The 17,083-nt window shown below is 52.7% G+C and overlaps 1 protein-coding gene across 50 annotated transcripts in view; it reads left to right on the forward strand.

The window, feature by feature from the left end:
- The window catches only part of LOC140388045 (mucin-5AC-like), a 206,081-nt gene that overhangs the window by 14,204 nt on the left and 174,794 nt on the right, over nucleotides 1-17,083 (forward strand). For all 50 annotated transcript variants that reach the window (XM_072471585.1, XM_072471595.1, XM_072471594.1 and 47 more), the window contains exons 5-6: nucleotides 227-305; nucleotides 848-939. In XM_072471585.1, coding sequence (XP_072327686.1) covers nucleotides 227-305; nucleotides 848-939 — 171 coding nt within the window. The remainder of the gene's footprint in view (nucleotides 1-226; nucleotides 306-847; nucleotides 940-17,083) is intronic.

Consider the following 17,083-nt stretch of genomic DNA (forward strand, 5'->3'; position numbering starts at 1 on the left):
TGAATTTAAATTCTCCCACCTGCTCTGGTGAGATTTGAACTAATGACTTCAGAGACCTGCGCTCTCGATTAATATTTCAATAACATGCTGCTGTCCCTGGAGATTGTCCGTTTTGAAGAAATAATTTTGGTAGAGATAGAAACCAACTGTTTCTTGCATATTTGGTGAACAAGTGGTGCCCTTTCAAACGCTTGTCTAAAACTTTGCATTTATATTTTATTTGAAGGTAACTCCTGATGATAAATATCAAGGACAACTGTGCGGCCTTTGTGGAAAATTTGACAAAAACAGCAGCAGCACTTACGGTAAAAATGATAAAAGAAAAATGAGTATTGCTGAAAAAAAGACATGTTGTTGAAGCTTTTCATTTTGCACTCATCAGAACAGACACAAGAATGCCAAAATGCAAAGGGAACAATAATTTATACTGCATGTGAAAGGAGTGTTGATTGGTTGATAAGGTGTTGGCATGGAGCATGGACTAGGGACCTGTTGTCCCCAAGTTTTTGTTTAATTCATGAAACATGCCAATGCCTGGAAATGTTCCTTTTTGTCTGCAGAGGACAAGTCCCTGCTTTTTGAATATAATAGCTTCTAGCAAGCGAGAGTGAGCCATTGTGAGCCCGACTGAAAATCTTAAATAGGTTGTTAGTGTAATTCTTAACACACTCAGGATTATTCAACAAGTGCTTTGCAATCACAGAATCACATCTAACTGAGTTAGATTCCTCGAAGTATAATTGCCTGTTATGCCATCTGACAGTCTCAAGGTAATTGCTGACACACACGTGCATTATCATTCTGGTTGATAGCATCCAATTACCATATCTGTATTGTCTTTTTCCAGATTCAACTTTTATAAATGCAAACAAGCTGGATGTTTTGGGCCACGCATGTCATAGTCATCCCCACTCAAGCCAATCATGTGAAGCAAAAACTGTAAGTTTATAATCAGGGAAATATTTTGAAGATATGACAGAATAACAAAGCAGGAACTTTGATCTGATGTGGAAATTACACAGTCGCTGACAATAGCAGACAAATGCTAGGGATATAAGTTTTTCATTTCTCTCTTGTCCACTCATATTGCCAACTCTAATTACTTATCCTATTAGGTATATCTCAGTTTACTTAAGTAAGTCAATTTGGAAAATATACATTTTCTCTGCCAGACTCAGCATCAGTTCCCATCCCACAACTCCAAAGGAGAAATTTTATGGAGGTGATGGTGGTATCTACCACCAACTGGAGAGCCGTGAGAAAGCCGCACTGTCTCCTTCGGGGAAGGTCTGCCGGATTCTGAGCCAATCAGGCAATTAACAGGTGTCTGGCCAGCCTTCTCCGAGATCAGAACTCCAGGGGCTAGAAATCCCACATGTCAAAAGCTGCAACCAGTCAGAGGCTGGTAGCTCTTTTTTGCTCAGCAGCGCCACTGAAGACAGAGTGGTTGCTGCTGGAATGATATCCACTGGAGACCCAGGATTATGGAACTACCCCCCAGGCCAGAGGTAAGTGCTGTCGAGAAGGGTTTCGCGGGATGTAGGTTGCGGAAGAGGGGGATGCGTGGGGACAGCAGCAAGGCTAATATCGTCAGAAATATGATCATATGTATAATGTTCACTGAAAACATTTTTATTATGACAGGTTTAGTTCATGTCTTCAGCCTGTCACAGGACATGAAGTACTCCACAGGACACAGCTCCGGAGAGCAATGAGGACTCCTTTGGAGGAGTTTGTATACTCTTGAGGGGTCCACAATCAAAGGATTCTTGTAGTTTATGCATTCATTCACACATTCGCAGGTTGATGGGACCATACAGTTGTGTAATCACCTGGTATTTACACCACATAAAGTGAGTAAAAACAGTTGCTGGAAACAGGGACAGCAGTTCATGTTGGAGGCCACAAAATATTCCAAGCTCTCTAAGCTTGACATAGATATTGAAACATTGGGCAGTTGATGAAGAAATACCTCTAGAACGGGAGCAAAGTACATGTAAGGTACTGGAAGGCATTCCAGTCGTAATGCGCCTGCTTGCAAAGAATTTGGCGAAGCCAATGTTATAAATTTAACAAAAATAATAATTTAGAGTACCCTATTCATTGTTTTTCCAATTAAGGGGCAATTTAGTGTGGCAAATCCACCTACCCTGTACATCTTTGGGTTGTGGGGGCGAAACCCATGCAAACACAGGGAAAATGTGTAAACTCCACACAGACAGTGACCCAGAGCCGGGATCGAACCTGGGACCTCGGCGCCGTGAGGCAGTAGTGCTAACCACTGCACCACCGTGCTGCCCTGGAGGAGCCAATGTTAAGCATGACTAGAACTATGTAACATTCCTTTCCAATGATGGCTGGGATTCTCCGATATCGCGGCCAAGTTACAAAACTGGCGCGAGCTATGCCGGCGTCGTGCGATCAAAAGTGTGTATATTCTGCGCCACGGTAGGGGCCAGCACGGGCGTCACTAGAAGCGCAACGGTGTATCCCGGAATGGCGTCACAGACGCGCGCGGCGTAATTGACGCCGCACCGCGTTGCTCTGAAATAGACGCCACCCACACAGACACAGGCCAACGCGAGAAGATGGCCGTCGCCGCGCAGCGCCGAGGTTCCAGGACCGTGACATGGTGATGCTCCTGGACGCCGTCGAGCAAATGAGGGATGCCATGTATTCCGGACACGACCACAGGGTCACTGCCAACACCACCTGGCGCCTGTGGAGGGAGGTGGGAGAAGCTGTCAGCGCCGTGGGCATAACACCCAGGACATGCAGCCTGTGCCACAAGAAGCTCAATGACCTAGTCAGGGCAGCCAGGGTGAGTACCCCCCACTGTGCCCATGGCACTAACCCCCCTACCCCCACACATGTGGCCCTGCCCCCCTCCGCATGGGGGGGATACAACCCTAGCTGAGACCCACTTGGCTGCACCCACCCATGCAAGCTGCATTGGTAGGATGACCTGGGAACCTATGCCAACATACACCCAACCGCTGGGCTGCAAGTATATGTCCGCCTAACACTTTAGATCTTTCTGTGCACCCCCTCCCCCAGGAAAAGCGCGACCATAACAACCGGGAGCATGCCAGGACTGGAGGGAATCCACCTGAATTGCTCCCCCTTACCGTGCTTAAAGAGAGGGCTCTGGACCTCTCAGGCAGACCTGAGGACCGGGAGGTTGCGGAGGCCGAAATCGGGGTCGCAGCACCAAAGTGAGACCCCCCTGCCTCGCCCCCACCTCCTCCCCCTTCTCTCCCTCGCCATTTCCCATTCCTCCCCCTCCTCCAGCCCTCCTTCCCCCCTCCTCCCACCATCCCTTCCCCCACCTCCTCCCACCACCCCTTCCCCCCTCACCTCCCACCACCCCTTCCCCACCTCCTCTCACCACCCCTTCCCCCCTCTTCCCACCACCCCTTCCCCCTCCTCCCACCACCCCTTCCCCCCTCCTCACACCACCCCTTCCCCCCTCTCCTCCCACCACCCCTACCCCCCTCCTCCCACCACCCCTTCCCCCCTCCTCCCACCACCCCTTCCCCCTCACCTCCCACCACCCCTTCCCCCCCTCCTCCCACCACCACTTCCCCCTCCTCCCACCACCCCTTCCCCCTCCTCTCACCACCCCTTCCCCCCTCCTCTCACCACCCCTACCCCCCCTCCCACCACCCCTTCCCCCCCTCACCTCCCACCACCCCTTCCTCCCCTCCTCCCACTACCCCTTCCCCACCTCCTCCCACCACCCCTTCCCCCCTCACCTCCCACCACCCCTTCCCCCCTCACCTCCCACCACCCCTTCCCCACCTCCTCTCACCACCCCTTCCCCCCCTCCCACCACCCCTTCCCCCCCTCATCTCCCACCACCCCTTCCCCCCTCCTCCCACCACCCCTTCCCCCCTCTCCTCCCACCACCCCTACCCCCCTCCTCCCACCACCCCTTCCCCCCTCCTCCCACCACCCCTTCCCCCTCTCCTCCCACCACTCCTTCCTCCCCTCCTCCCACCACCCCTTCCCCCTCCTCCCACCACCCCTTCCCCCCTCTCCTCCCACCACCCCTTTCCCCCTCACCTCCCACCACCCCTTCCCCCCTCCTCCCACCACCCCTTCCCCCTCCTCCCACCACCCCTTCCCCCCTCTCCTCCCACCACCCCTTTCCGCCTCACCTCCCACCACCCATTTCCCCTCCCCTCCCACCATCCCTTCCCCCCTCCTCCCACCACCCCTTCCCCCTCCTCCCACCACCCCTTCCCCCCCTCCTCCCACCACCCCTTCCCCCGCTGCTCCCACCACCCCTTCCCACGCCTCCTCCCACCACCCCTTCCCCCTCCTCCCACCACCCCCTGTATTGTGTCTTGCAGGACCACACGGCGATCGACCCGTCCCAGCCGGTGCAGACCGCCCCCAGCCGGTGCGAGGTCGGCAACAAGCCAGGGACCGACACGGCCACTGGAAGGGGGCGGGCCACGCCTTGGGGTCTCTTCATGCGAAGAGGAGGGTAGCCACACCAACAACCCCCGTCCCAGTCAACTCATGATGCCACAACACAGGGGACCTACACCGATGACACGGACACACAAACCCAGGACACCCACACACAGGGGACGGACGGACAGGACGCCCAGGGGCTGGTTTAGCACAGGGCTAAATCACTGGCTTTGAAAGCAGACCAAGGCAGGCCAGCAGCATGGTTTAATTCCCGTACCAGCCTCCCCGAACAGGCATCGGAATGTGGCGACTAGGGGCTTTTCATTTCATTTCATTACATTTCACACACAGGGGATGGATGGACAGGACACACCACCCCAAGGGACGCCGGACTTCGGGTCCGATGAGGACCTCCACGTAACGCCGCTGCTATCTCCTACACCCTCTACCATCGCAGAGACTCTCACCTCGGTTGGTCACTTTAGCGATGAAGCTTCTGGGACACTCACTGGTGTGCACCACACAGCCGTCCCGGTACAGCAGGTGGAGGTAGGAGCAGCAGAGGGGCCGGACAGTCAGAGGGCAGCCCGGCCCCAGCAACCAGCTGCCGCCCAGACAGGTCCCGGGTTCCTGGAGTTCCCACACCCACCCATAGACCCGATGGAGTTAGGGACCCAGGAACATGTGAAGGAGATGACGGCTGGCTTGCAGCAGATGGAGGAGTCCACCTGTGTGCAGGAGCAATGGGTGATGCCGATCATGCTTGCCACCCAGGCCGAAACCGGACGGGTGGCGTCCGCAGTGAAGGCAATGGGGGCAAAGATGTTGGATATGGTATGCAAGGCCTGCGGCTTTCCGTGCGGGCGGGGACCATGGCCCAGGACAGGGCTGCCCTCTCACAGGCAGCCATGAGCCAGAGCCAGCTGCAGATCGCATCGGCGCTCACCACGATGGTCCAGTCTCAGCGGGCCATGGCTGAGAGCATCGGCACCATTGCCCAGGTGCTGGCTGGCGTCACCCAGACACAGACAGGGATGGCCAACTCCCTGAGCTCCATGGCTGCAAACTTGCAGACGCTTGTTGGAACCAGGGCGAGCCTCCAGGACTGGCAGCGCCAGGTGCCAGGGGTGCCTCGGGTGCTGGATCCGCTCACACCACCGTCCCATGGAGAGCCCCAGGGGCCATCGGGCACCCCGAGGGAGGAGGAGGTGCTCTGGCCCGTCCCGGGTCCTCCTGCACCGCGGCACCGCGGACTCCACCCCCCCCCCCCTGGCCTTCCATCCCAGGTACATCTAGTGGGTATCGGGCAGAACAGGGTGGCACCACGTCATCCCGCTCACCTGAGGCGCAGCCTGGCCCATCCAGGCAGGGCCGCCCCACAAAACGATCGCCAAAGGGGACCCTAGTCACAGGGCAGGGGTCACAGCAGTCCGCCTCTAGTTCTGCTGTACCGTCTGAGGAAGCAGCTATACGTAGTCGTAGGGCCCGTAAGGCCAGAAAAGTAGACCCAGAATAAGTTGGCACGGGTGCAGGGCACAGACTAGTTACAGGGGCTAGGGCACGTGTATGTAATGTTCGTCATTAAACTCGCTTTTTCACCTACAGAAGCTGCCTCTGTGCTCTGTCCGATGCGTGCGGGGTTGGGGTGGGAAGTAGGCGCCAGTGTGTGTGAGGGGTGATAAGACGTCGAGCTCAGGTGAGTGAGGTGCACCACCACCCCCCCCCCCCCCCCCCCCCCCGGATCGCACTTGCCACCCTGCCCCCAGGCAGACAATGGGTCCGAGTGCTGCAATGCCCATGCCGCATGTAGGGACCACCCAGGTGGAGGGTGGTACTGTGGCCATGAGTCAGACATTGTCTAACGATGTAGACCCCAAAGCTCATCTCAGAGCGGGTTGTCATCATCCTCCATGCCATGCAATAGACCCGCTTCCACTGGTGACCGTGTGAGCCCTGCCCGTTATGCCGCAGGTGGATGTGCAATGAAGGGGTGGTGTGCATGCGGGGGGTTGGTGGTGGGTGGGGTGAGGGTGGTCGGTGGTGGGCGGGCTGAAGGCGGTGGGTAGGGTGAGGGTGATGGGGTGGTGCCGTACTGTGCCGTCTGTGCCCATGCTCAGCGAATCACCCCCCCACCCCCCCTCAGTCTGTGAACCATGCGATTATCAACTCCTCCCGTGCCCCCTGGCCCAGACGGTATCGGTGAGCAGTCTCCCGTCCCTGTCCAGCCCATATGTCCCGTACACTGTCCCCCCCCTTCCGCATCCTCCTCATCTGGGGAAGCGTGCCCTTTGTCGTGATCCTCCCCTCCCCCCTCCTCCTCCTCTGCCTCCAGCACATCACCCCTCTGCTGGGCTATATTGTGCAGGACGCTGCAGACCACAATGATGCGGCCGACCCACTCCGATGGCTATTGGAGGGCCCCTCTAGAGCAGTCCAGGCACCTGAAGCGCATCTTCAGCAGCCCAAAGAACCTCTCAATCACACCCCTGGTCTCTGCATGGGCATCATTGTAGCGGGCCTCCGCGTCAGTCTGTGGCTTCCGTATAGGCGTCATCAGCCACGCCCGCAATGGGTAACCCCTGTCTCCCAGCAACCAGCCCCATGGCGGGGATGAACGATTGTGCCAACATGAACGAGTCATGTGCACTGACCAGGTACCGGGCGCAGACATGCAGGATCCTCATCCGGTCGTCACAGGCTCATGGAGTAGGCCCCCTTCCTGTTCATGAACCCGGCCCTGTTATGCATGGCAACGTGCACCCCATCGATCGCACCCTGCACAATGGGAATCCTGGAAACCACAGCAATGCCTGCTGCCCGGGGATCCTGGTGGCCATGGTCCACAGGGAACTGAATGTCGCGCTCCGCGATGTCGTACAGGGCTTCCGTCACTGCACGGATGCACCGATGCACTGATGCCTGGGAAATGCCGGACAGGTCCCCACTCGGCGACCGGAACGATCCCGTCGCGTAGAGGTTGAGGGTGACTGTCACCTTGACAACCACAGGGAAAGGGTGTCCACCCCCAATCCTACACGGTGCCGGGTGTGCCATCAGGTGGCAGATATGGACGACGGTTTCCAGGCTCATCCGGAGTCTCCTCCTGCATGCTCTGTCCAGGAGGTCCTGGAAGGACATGCGGCGCCAGTACACATGAGGCTTCATCAGGCGGCTCCGTCTCCATGGCACCGCCTCCTCCTCCTTCTCCTCCTCCTCATCCTTGTCCTGTCGGGCGGTCGGCCCTCCAGCCTGAGCGGCTGCCACCTGCCCCTCTGCGGCACGCTCCTCTGCGGCAGCCTCCGCCACCTCTCCGGCACGCCCCTGCTCCAGCTCCCATCGGGCTACATGCAGGGCAGGGGCCCCCGCCACGACGGCCGACATCGCAAGGTGATGGCCAAACATAACGGTCTGCAGGGGGTGGAGGGGTAGATGACATTTCATCATTGCACGTATCCCTCTCCGCAACCAGGTGCCATCGATCGACAGTTCCAACGCGCCACAGCGAAAAACCGCACCGACCTCCTCAGAAGACAAACATGGGACACAACCGACAGAATACCCTTCGTCGTCCAGTATTCCCGGAGCGGAGAAACTACGACATCTTCTTCACAGCCTTCAACACGTCATCGATGACGATGAACATCTTGCCAAGGTCATCCCCACACCCCCACTACTTGCCTTCAAACAACCGCGCAACCTCAAACAAACCATTGTTTGCAGCAAACTACCCAGTCTTCAGAACGGTGACCACGACACCACACAACCCTGCCATGGCAATCTCTGCAAGACGTGCTAGATCATCGACATGGATACCACCATTACACATGAGAACACCACCCACCAGGTACGCGGTACATACTCGTGCGACTCGGCCAACGTTGTCTACCTCATACGCTGCAGGAAAGGATGTCCCGAAGCGTGGTACATTGGCGAGACCATGCAGACGCTGTGACAACGAATGAACAGACATCGCGCAACAATCACCAGGCAGGAATGTTCCCTTCCAGTTGGGGAACACTTCAGCAGTCAAGGGCATTCAGCCTCTGATCTCCGGGTAAGCGTTCTCCAAGGCGGCCTTCAGGACGCGCGACAACACAGAATCGCCGAGCAGAAACTTATAGCCAAGTTCCGCACACATGAGTGCGGCCTCAACCGGGACCTGGGATTCATGTCGCATTACATTCATCCCCCACCATCTGGCCTGCGAAATCCTACCAACTGTCCTGGCTTGACACAATTCACACCTCTTTAACCTGGGGTTACCCCATCTCTGGATCTGTAAAGATTTAATCACTTGCTAATGGTCGCATTCCAAGCATTGTTTGGCATCTTTGAATTTGTCTATATATGTGTTTCTGGAACATACCTCTTCATTCACCTGAGGAAGGAGCAGCGCTCCGAAAGCTAGTGACATCGAAACAAACCTGTTGGACTTTAACCTGGTGTTGTAAGACTTCATACTGTGCTCACCCCAGTCCAACGCCGGCATCTCCACATCATGGGCTACATGGTCGCCATTGTTGCCAGCTGGCACCTATCCACGCAAACCACCCCATCCCCGACCCCCTCCCTGACACTCCCCACCACTCACCACCCCGACACTCCCCACCATCCCCCTGACCCCCTCCCCAACACTCCCCACCCCCCTGACCCCCTCGCTGACACCCCCACCTCCCCGACATTTCCCACCACCCCCCGCCCCCCTCCCCGACACTCCCCCCCCCCCCCGACACTCCCCACCCCCCGGCCCCCTCGCTGACGCTCCCAACCCCCCACCTCCCCGACACCCCCCACCACCCTCCAACCCCCTCCACGACACTCCCCACCCCCCCTCCCCGACACTCCCCACACCCCCTCCCCGACACTCCCCACACCCCCTCCCCGACACTCCCCACCAGCCCCCCGACATCCTCTCCGACACTCCCCCCCCCCCCCCCCCCCGACCGCCTCCCTGACCCTCCCCACCTCACACCTCCCCGACACTCTCCACCACCCCCACTATCAACGTACTGGTGGGGGCTCATTTCCAGAAGGCTGGCAAATGGAACTTGGGGCACATCTTTGGCATTATGGAAGTTGGCCAATTCTTCCCTCCATCCCAGAAATGCTCCATTTGGTCCCCAATGGCATTGGAAACAAAGCTATTTTCCTGCTCTGGAGTTTACTGCTGGGGGCCACATGCGGAGGATGGTGCACCTCAGCTCACTTGAGATAAGGGTAGCTCTGTAATCCATGGTCGCCAGTGAGGATGGGGAACAAAGTTTCCATCCTTTCATGTACCTTCGAAGGGATGGCTAGAATATTCACCTATTATACAGAAATCAGGAAACTCTTAGTCAAGACAGAGACCTGACTTAACTGAGCAGCCGCTATTTACCTGAGGTTTCTGCTGGCCTCCTGCTGAAGCTATGGGGGATACAGGTAAAACCTCTGTGGAGTTTTTGGATAGGTTCTGTCAAAATAAGCTTATAATTTGGTTGGGTTTCATATTGCAGGATGCCTAACACCTGTTTTAGGCGGGTTTCATTCTATTCTAGACGTTGGCATTTTCCAGTTTGGCTGTTTGTGCAATTCTGGGGTGTGAAAAGGCACAGGAAATCTTGAGTCAAAAATTAGTCCCCATTTCCTTTATGTCCCACCTCTCCGACACTCCCCATCCGCCCCTCCCCGACACTCCCCACCACCCTCCCCCAAACACCAACACCGACACCGCCCTGCACCCCCGGCCCTGGGTGGCCTCCGCCCCCGGCAACCGCACCCCCCGCACCCCTAGCCCTGGGATGCCTCCGCATCCCCCGCAGTGCCGTCTCGACATCTGTGACATCCATGCCAACCCCTACCTGGTTGACGCCGTTCAAAAGGATGTTTGATTCACGCCGGCGTGAGCTGCGGTCATGTCGGCAGGACTTCGGCTCAACCCGCCCGGAGATTCGCTGCAGGCCCAAGTACCGGCACGTCGCACCAATTCTGGCAATTCTCCGACCCACGCGGCGCACTCCGCGTTGGCATAGTTTTTCCCGTGTCAGAGTATTGGAGTTCCGGCAACGTGCGGAGCAACATGCTGGGATTCGCGCACCCCCCGCCGATTCTCCGACCCAGAGCGGGATCGGAGAATCCCGGCCGATATCTTCATCCACTGAAAGAATGGCCACCTGCATGGCGCATCAAACGTGGCAGTCCAACAAGTGCATGCAGGTCCTCACTAATGGCCTGCACACTCTGAGTGCAACCTTAAGTAAGACTGATGAGCCTCTAGCATCGACTGTTCAGCATCTCACTGGTCTACAGCAAAGGCCTCTCCAGCTCATTGCTAGCAGGCAAGTGTGGGTGGGCCGTGTGATGGAAGATGGGCATGGTGCAGGGAAGTCTGCTTGAAAATTGTCCTCTCACCCCACAGACTGCTGTGTGTCCCAGTCACTTAGGCCCAGATGAAGTAATATTTGGCAGCAACCTCATTGTTTCCATTACTCAGAGGATATTGGGTAAAAGCATCCAGGAGTCACAGCAGCTATCTGAACTGCCGGCCTGTACCATGCTGAAACCAGGCCGTGCACCATGTAGGAGTAGCAGAGAAAGAAAGAGTAAAGATTTGTATCACAATAGACGCACATTGTTAGATTGTTACGTTTCTGTTTAATTTATGAGCAACATACAATTCACTGAACTGAATTGCCCACTTTTCCCTGCAGCCTGGTAAGTGACCATCTCACTTGTGATGAATGGTGAGATAAGACTTCAAGCCGAGCAATGGGTATCATTGAAAGGAATGCTTTGTGGATTGTGGCGGTGGGGGCTCGGGTCAAATGTGGTTGTCAGATGGATCCACTCATGAAATCTAACTGAATCGCACTACTAAGAGGTTATACTGGGTGGTGCTGTGCGGCGCTGTTAGATCACTGACTGCATCGATTTCTTTCTTTATTCTTTCATAGGCATTTCTGCCGCTGGCAAGGCCAGCATTAGGTACCCTTCTTTAATTGCCCTTGAATTGAAAGGCTTGCCAGTCCATTTCAGGGGGAAATGAAGAGTCAACTACATTGCTATGGGTCTGGAGTCACATATAGGTCAGGCCAGGTAAGGATGGCAGATTTCCTTCCCTAAAGGGCATTAGTGAACCAGATGAAGTTCGACGACAATCGATGATAGTTGAGAGTAGCTTTATATTCTAGATTTACGAATCGAATTTAAAGTGACATTACCACTATGCCACCGTCTCCCCATAAATGCACGATGTTCCTCAACCTACTCCTCCGAAGAGGTCCTGCACTCTGCACCTCCTGATAGTCCAGTCCTTCCTGCTATGCTTCACTGCGCATGGTGCAGGACTCCACCATCATTCTGGTGACCCTGGAAGGTACTTTGGATGGGCACCTGTATGAAGAACATCTTCAATATGCCAATTGCTTGTTCAGTAAAACATCTCATTGTTATATGGCTTTGATTATAGTTCTCCTGGGCGTCATTGCTTAGGCTCCTGGGGATATCAGCAGTCATCTTTTTAAAGGGGTAGCGCTGGTTTCTAAGCAGCCAACTGATATGTTTGTTCTGAGGTGTGAGATGCTCAGTCGATCTAGATGGATTGACATATGATGAATTTATCATAGAAGCTCCCTGGGAATCTTGCGCACAAATGCACGATGATCTTTCTATGGTTTCAGACCAACTGACCAGATGAAATAGAATCTTTATGATTTACAAACATTCCTTGGTGAATGGGGTGGGGTGCTTTGATTGCCATTGTGGTGCAGCCAACAAGGCCTTACACATGGGGGAGGCCAACCAGAGATGCAAACATGAGTGGCCCCTCACTCTGACTGGCATCATTGATGCCGAAGGCCGAGTTTCTCCTTTGCGATTCCGCCTTATTACCGTTGCGAGTGAGCATGTTATTTGCTGGTGGCAGAATTCTCTACTCCCCCTGCTTGTCAGTGGGATTTCCCATTGAAGCCACCCACACAGCTGGAAAACCCACGGGCCCAGAGGACCCTCCACCAGCAAACAGCTGGAGAATCCTGCCCTAAGTATACATAAGTGTCTGCTTTGGCAAACATGGCACTGGGTCACCTGTGTGATGCATTTGTGGACTCTTATAAAACAGGGCTCCAGGTTCACTTGGCAGGAAGTCCTCCAAATGTCTGTCACCACCTGATGTGAGCCCATTAACCCCCTGAGGAGTTGATGTCTAGGAGGCTGATCTTCTGCCTGTAGACACCCTATGTTGGGCATACCACCTTCTGAAAGCTGCACCTCTTTTCTCATCCCTTCTCTCCTGTGGAGTGGCAGGTTTGTGAGGAGAAGTCAGATGCTGCAGCTCTGATTGATGCTGCTGGTGGTTGTCCAACATCCAAACCCCTTGCTGCAGCTGTTGATCTTGGTCTCCACCTGACCACAAGGGGGCACCTATGGCGATGTGATAAATGACAATATAGCGCTTAGACACACCAACCTTCCAAATGGTGTACAAAGAACAACAAAGAACAAAGAACAATACAGCACAGGAACAAGCCCTTCGGTCCTCCAAGCCTGCTCCAATCGCGTATCCTATCTAGACCAACCGCCTGTATCCTTCTGTACCCCGTCTGTTCATGTGCCCATCCAGATCAGTCTTAAAGGTCGTTAATGTATCTGCCTCAACCACCTCACTTGGCAATGCATTCCAGGCCACCACCACCCTCTGTGTAAAAAACTTTCCCTGCACATCTCCACTGAACCTATCCCCCCTCACCTTGAACTTGTGCCCCCTTGCAATTGTCAATTCCACCCTGGGAAAAGCCTTCAACTGTTCACCCTATCTATACCCCTAATAATTTTATCAGGTCACCCCTCAGCCTCCGTCTCTCTAGGGAGAACAATCCCAGTTTATTCAATCTCTCCTCATAACTAATACCCTCCATACCAGGCAACATGCTGGTAAACCTTTTCTGTACTCTCTCCAAAGCCTCCACATCCTTCTGGTAGTGCGGTGACCAGAATTGGACACAATATTCCAAATGTGGTTTAACCAACGTTCTATATAATTGTAACAAAATTTTTGAGCTTTTATACTCGATACCCCGTCCGTTGAAGGCAAGCATGCCACATGCTTTCTTTACCACCATTTCCACCTGTGCTGCCACTGTTAAGGATCTGTGGGCCTGCATGCCCAGATCTCTCTGTGTCTATGCTCCTGATGGTTCTACCATTTATTTTATAGCTCCCATCTGAATTGGATCTACAAATATGCATCACTTCGCATTTGTTCGGGTTAAATTCCATCTGCCATTTCTCTGCCCAATTTTGCATCGTATCTATATCCTGTTGTATTCTCTGACAATCTTCATCACTATCCGCAACTCCTGCAATCTTAGTATCATCCGCAAACTTGCGAATCAGACCCGCTATGTTTTCTTCCAAGTCATTTATATAAGAGACCTCTTAAATATGCAGAAGCCACCTGTAAATTGTGAGGTACAAATCTGCTACAAGCACAGCAAGCAAAAGCTTTTCACACAATTAGACAAGCAAGCAGATCTCAGTACTCAGGGAATGGAACTTTTCCCTGTAATTTCTTCAGCAATCCTCCCACAAACACAATTTGGCACAGTGATCTCACCTTGCTTTCACTGGTGAGTTCCAGGAAGCTTGGGAAATCCATGCATCCGCAGTTAAAGTTGAAAATATCTCTTTAGAAATAGCTCGTGGTCTCCCAGTAAGTACAAACTGTCGTTCTCAAGGGAGTTTCCTGTACGTGGCTGAAGGGTGGCACGGTAGCACAGTGGTTAGCACTGCTGCTTCACAGCTCCAGGGTCCCAGAATCGACTCCTGGCTTGAGTCACTGTCGGTGCGGAGTCTGCACGTTCTCCCTGTGCCTGCGTGGATTTCCTCCGGGTGCTCCCACAGTCCAAAGATGTGCTGTTAGGTGAATTGGACATTCTAAATTCTCCCTCTGTGTACCCGAACAAGCGTCTGAGTGTGGCGACTAGGGTCTTTTCACAGTGACTTCATTGCAGTGTTAATGTAAGCCTCCTGGTGACAATTATGTGCTGCCGTTCGAACTAGTAGCTGATTTGTTGGAATCAGCTTCCTGATGTGCTGCCAATTTCAACATTTAACCCTGACCAACCTGCTCCCAAACTCACTCACTCTGGGAAGGTAAAATTCCACTCAAAATCCACCATAAAATATCAATGCAGTTGAATTTAAACCTATAGCACGCATGAAATATTGTTTAACATTTCAAGTAGTCAATGTGTATGAAGGAAGATAAGGGACTTTAACTTGAACTTGCCGGTGATCATGAATTAGTTAAGTTTGAACACCAAATCACTTAAGAAACAAAACTGGAGAACATGTAAACTATTAAAAATATGTTTTGGGCCCCACCTCTGCTTTTATGTTTGAGGACTCAAATTATTTTGTCTCATAATAACCCTAAACTGTCAGGAAATATTTCCAGCTGTCAAGTTTCCAAACTGGTAATGTTGGATTTTTTTTTTACGGAACCAATTGTGTAAAGTTATGTTAATCCCGCAGGCCTCAAATGAATGGATATATTGAGCTTCTAGTTACCTTAATTCATAACAAGCCCAACAGCAATCCTAGGCACCATTCCTCATGACTTTTGGATTCTTGGTTACCGCATCATGCCTTTAGACATCTTCCATAGCAGCAGTGGCTCATCCACAAGTTAGTCTCCTTGGTTATAGTACTGAAGAACTATTTGTGCCCTCAGCCAAACTGTTACAGCAGAGCTACAACACTGGCATCAACGAACAACGTGGAGCATTGCCCACGTACGTCCAGTGCACAAAGAGCAGGCCCAAACCAACCCAGCTAATTATAGCCCCACCAGTCTACTCCAAATCATCATGATAGGAACGGAAGGTGTTGGCAACAATGTTACTAAGGGATTTACTCAGCAATAGCCTGCTCATCAATGCTCAGTTTGGGCCTTTCTAGGGCTTCTCGGTTCCCTGGTAGTCTCGAGGTTCGGATTACTTGCTCTCACTGCCGTGGTTCAGGTTTGATTCCTCATCAAGAAATAAAGCATTATTACAGATGTAGAGGTGGTTAGCTCAGTTGGCTGGATGGCTAGAGTATGGTGCAGAATAATGCCAACAGCACTGTGCTGGCTGTGGTAATACATGAAGACCTGCTTCCTTCCCTTGCCCCATGTTTGATATAGAGTGGTGTCCCTCAAGCTGTTCAATTCATCATAGAATATTGACAGTGCAGAAGGAGGCTATTTGGCCCATTGCATCTGTGCTGACCCTCCGAAGGAGCACTCTATCCAGGTCCACTCCCTCAACCTTTCCCCTTAATTCGGTAACCTAATCTTTACATCCTTGGACACTAAGGGGCAATTTAGCATGGGGCAAGGGTCCTTCCTGTTTATTCCTTTATTCCCCCTTTCCTTTATTTTTTGCTGTTACATTTTTGAGCATGTTACTTTAAGACAAGAGCCTGTACCTTTAATTTAAGCAAGAAGAATCCGAAGGCTGTGCTGGTTTAAACAGAAGTTGCTGCAGACTGGCCGTCATCAGTGGCAGGGTTGGGGCTCGGTTTGATGATTGACTGGTGGCCAATAGATGGGCCCAAAAGGCTGCACTCTGCCCGGTAACAGGTGGTGATTGGATCTGATCCCACTGGAATGCTTTTCAGACTCCAAGGCTTGAGTTTGGTTTCAGTTTCGATTCTGGAAGCACGGTGAAAGAAAGATCCAGGTAACTTTCTCCAGAAATATCCAACTAGCTATCTCCAGAAGGTTATTGTGAGGACAGACTCTCTCTTCAGAAAGCCTCTGGATGCTGTTTTCCTGGAACTACAGAGGTCTGAAGCCAAAGCACGAACTGACAGCACAGTTAGAAATAAGGTGCCTCTCCAGGCAAAGCTGTGAATAATACATTTCTAACCTAGAGAGTACCTGAATGAATGAATCTACAAAGAAGATCATTACAAGTTGGAAACCAAAGACTTTAATCTGCAAGCTTGCTGTGACGAAAGTGTGCTAAAGACCATCATCTGAAACAAATACTATTTTCTTCCCTCCACTAATGTTTTTTTACCCCTTTCCACCACTCTATTTGTCTGTCATGTGTGTGTGTGTGTAAAATGTGGAGTTAGGTTACAGTGGGTACTAGCTTGTTGTTAACCAGTTGTATTTATTGCATATTTCAAGATAGGTTTTGTTGTAAATAAACAGTAATTGTGTTTAAATTTACAAACATGGTGACTATAGTTATTTGCAGCCAAGGGCCAAAGACTTTGGGTATTTTTATAATTGATTCACTTGTGTTGTGACTTCAGGGCACATGGGGTTGGAATTGACCGCGCAGTAGCCCAGGGTGTTGTAGCAATGGCCAATCCACCTAACCTGCACATCTTTGGACTGTGGAAGGAAACCGGAGCACCCGGAGGAAACCCAAGCAGACGCTGGGAGAATGTGCAGACTCCACGTAGACAGTCACCCAAGGCCGGAATTGAACCCAGGTCCCTGATGCTGTGTGGCAACAGTGCTAACCACTTTGCTGCACCTCTCTTTAATCATCTCTCTCTAATGGACAGACATGCCATAGGTTCTTTGTGAGCTATGGACAATTACCAATCTCTCAATTCCAGACCTCATTGCAACCCTGTCGGTTGAATTGAACAGCATGGATGCGTTCAAGAAGAAGCTGGAAAA

The sequence above is a fragment of the Scyliorhinus torazame genome, chromosome 13, assembly GCF_047496885.1.
Source record: "Scyliorhinus torazame isolate Kashiwa2021f chromosome 13, sScyTor2.1, whole genome shotgun sequence".
NCBI classification, from domain to species: domain Eukaryota; kingdom Metazoa; phylum Chordata; class Chondrichthyes; order Carcharhiniformes; family Scyliorhinidae; genus Scyliorhinus; species Scyliorhinus torazame.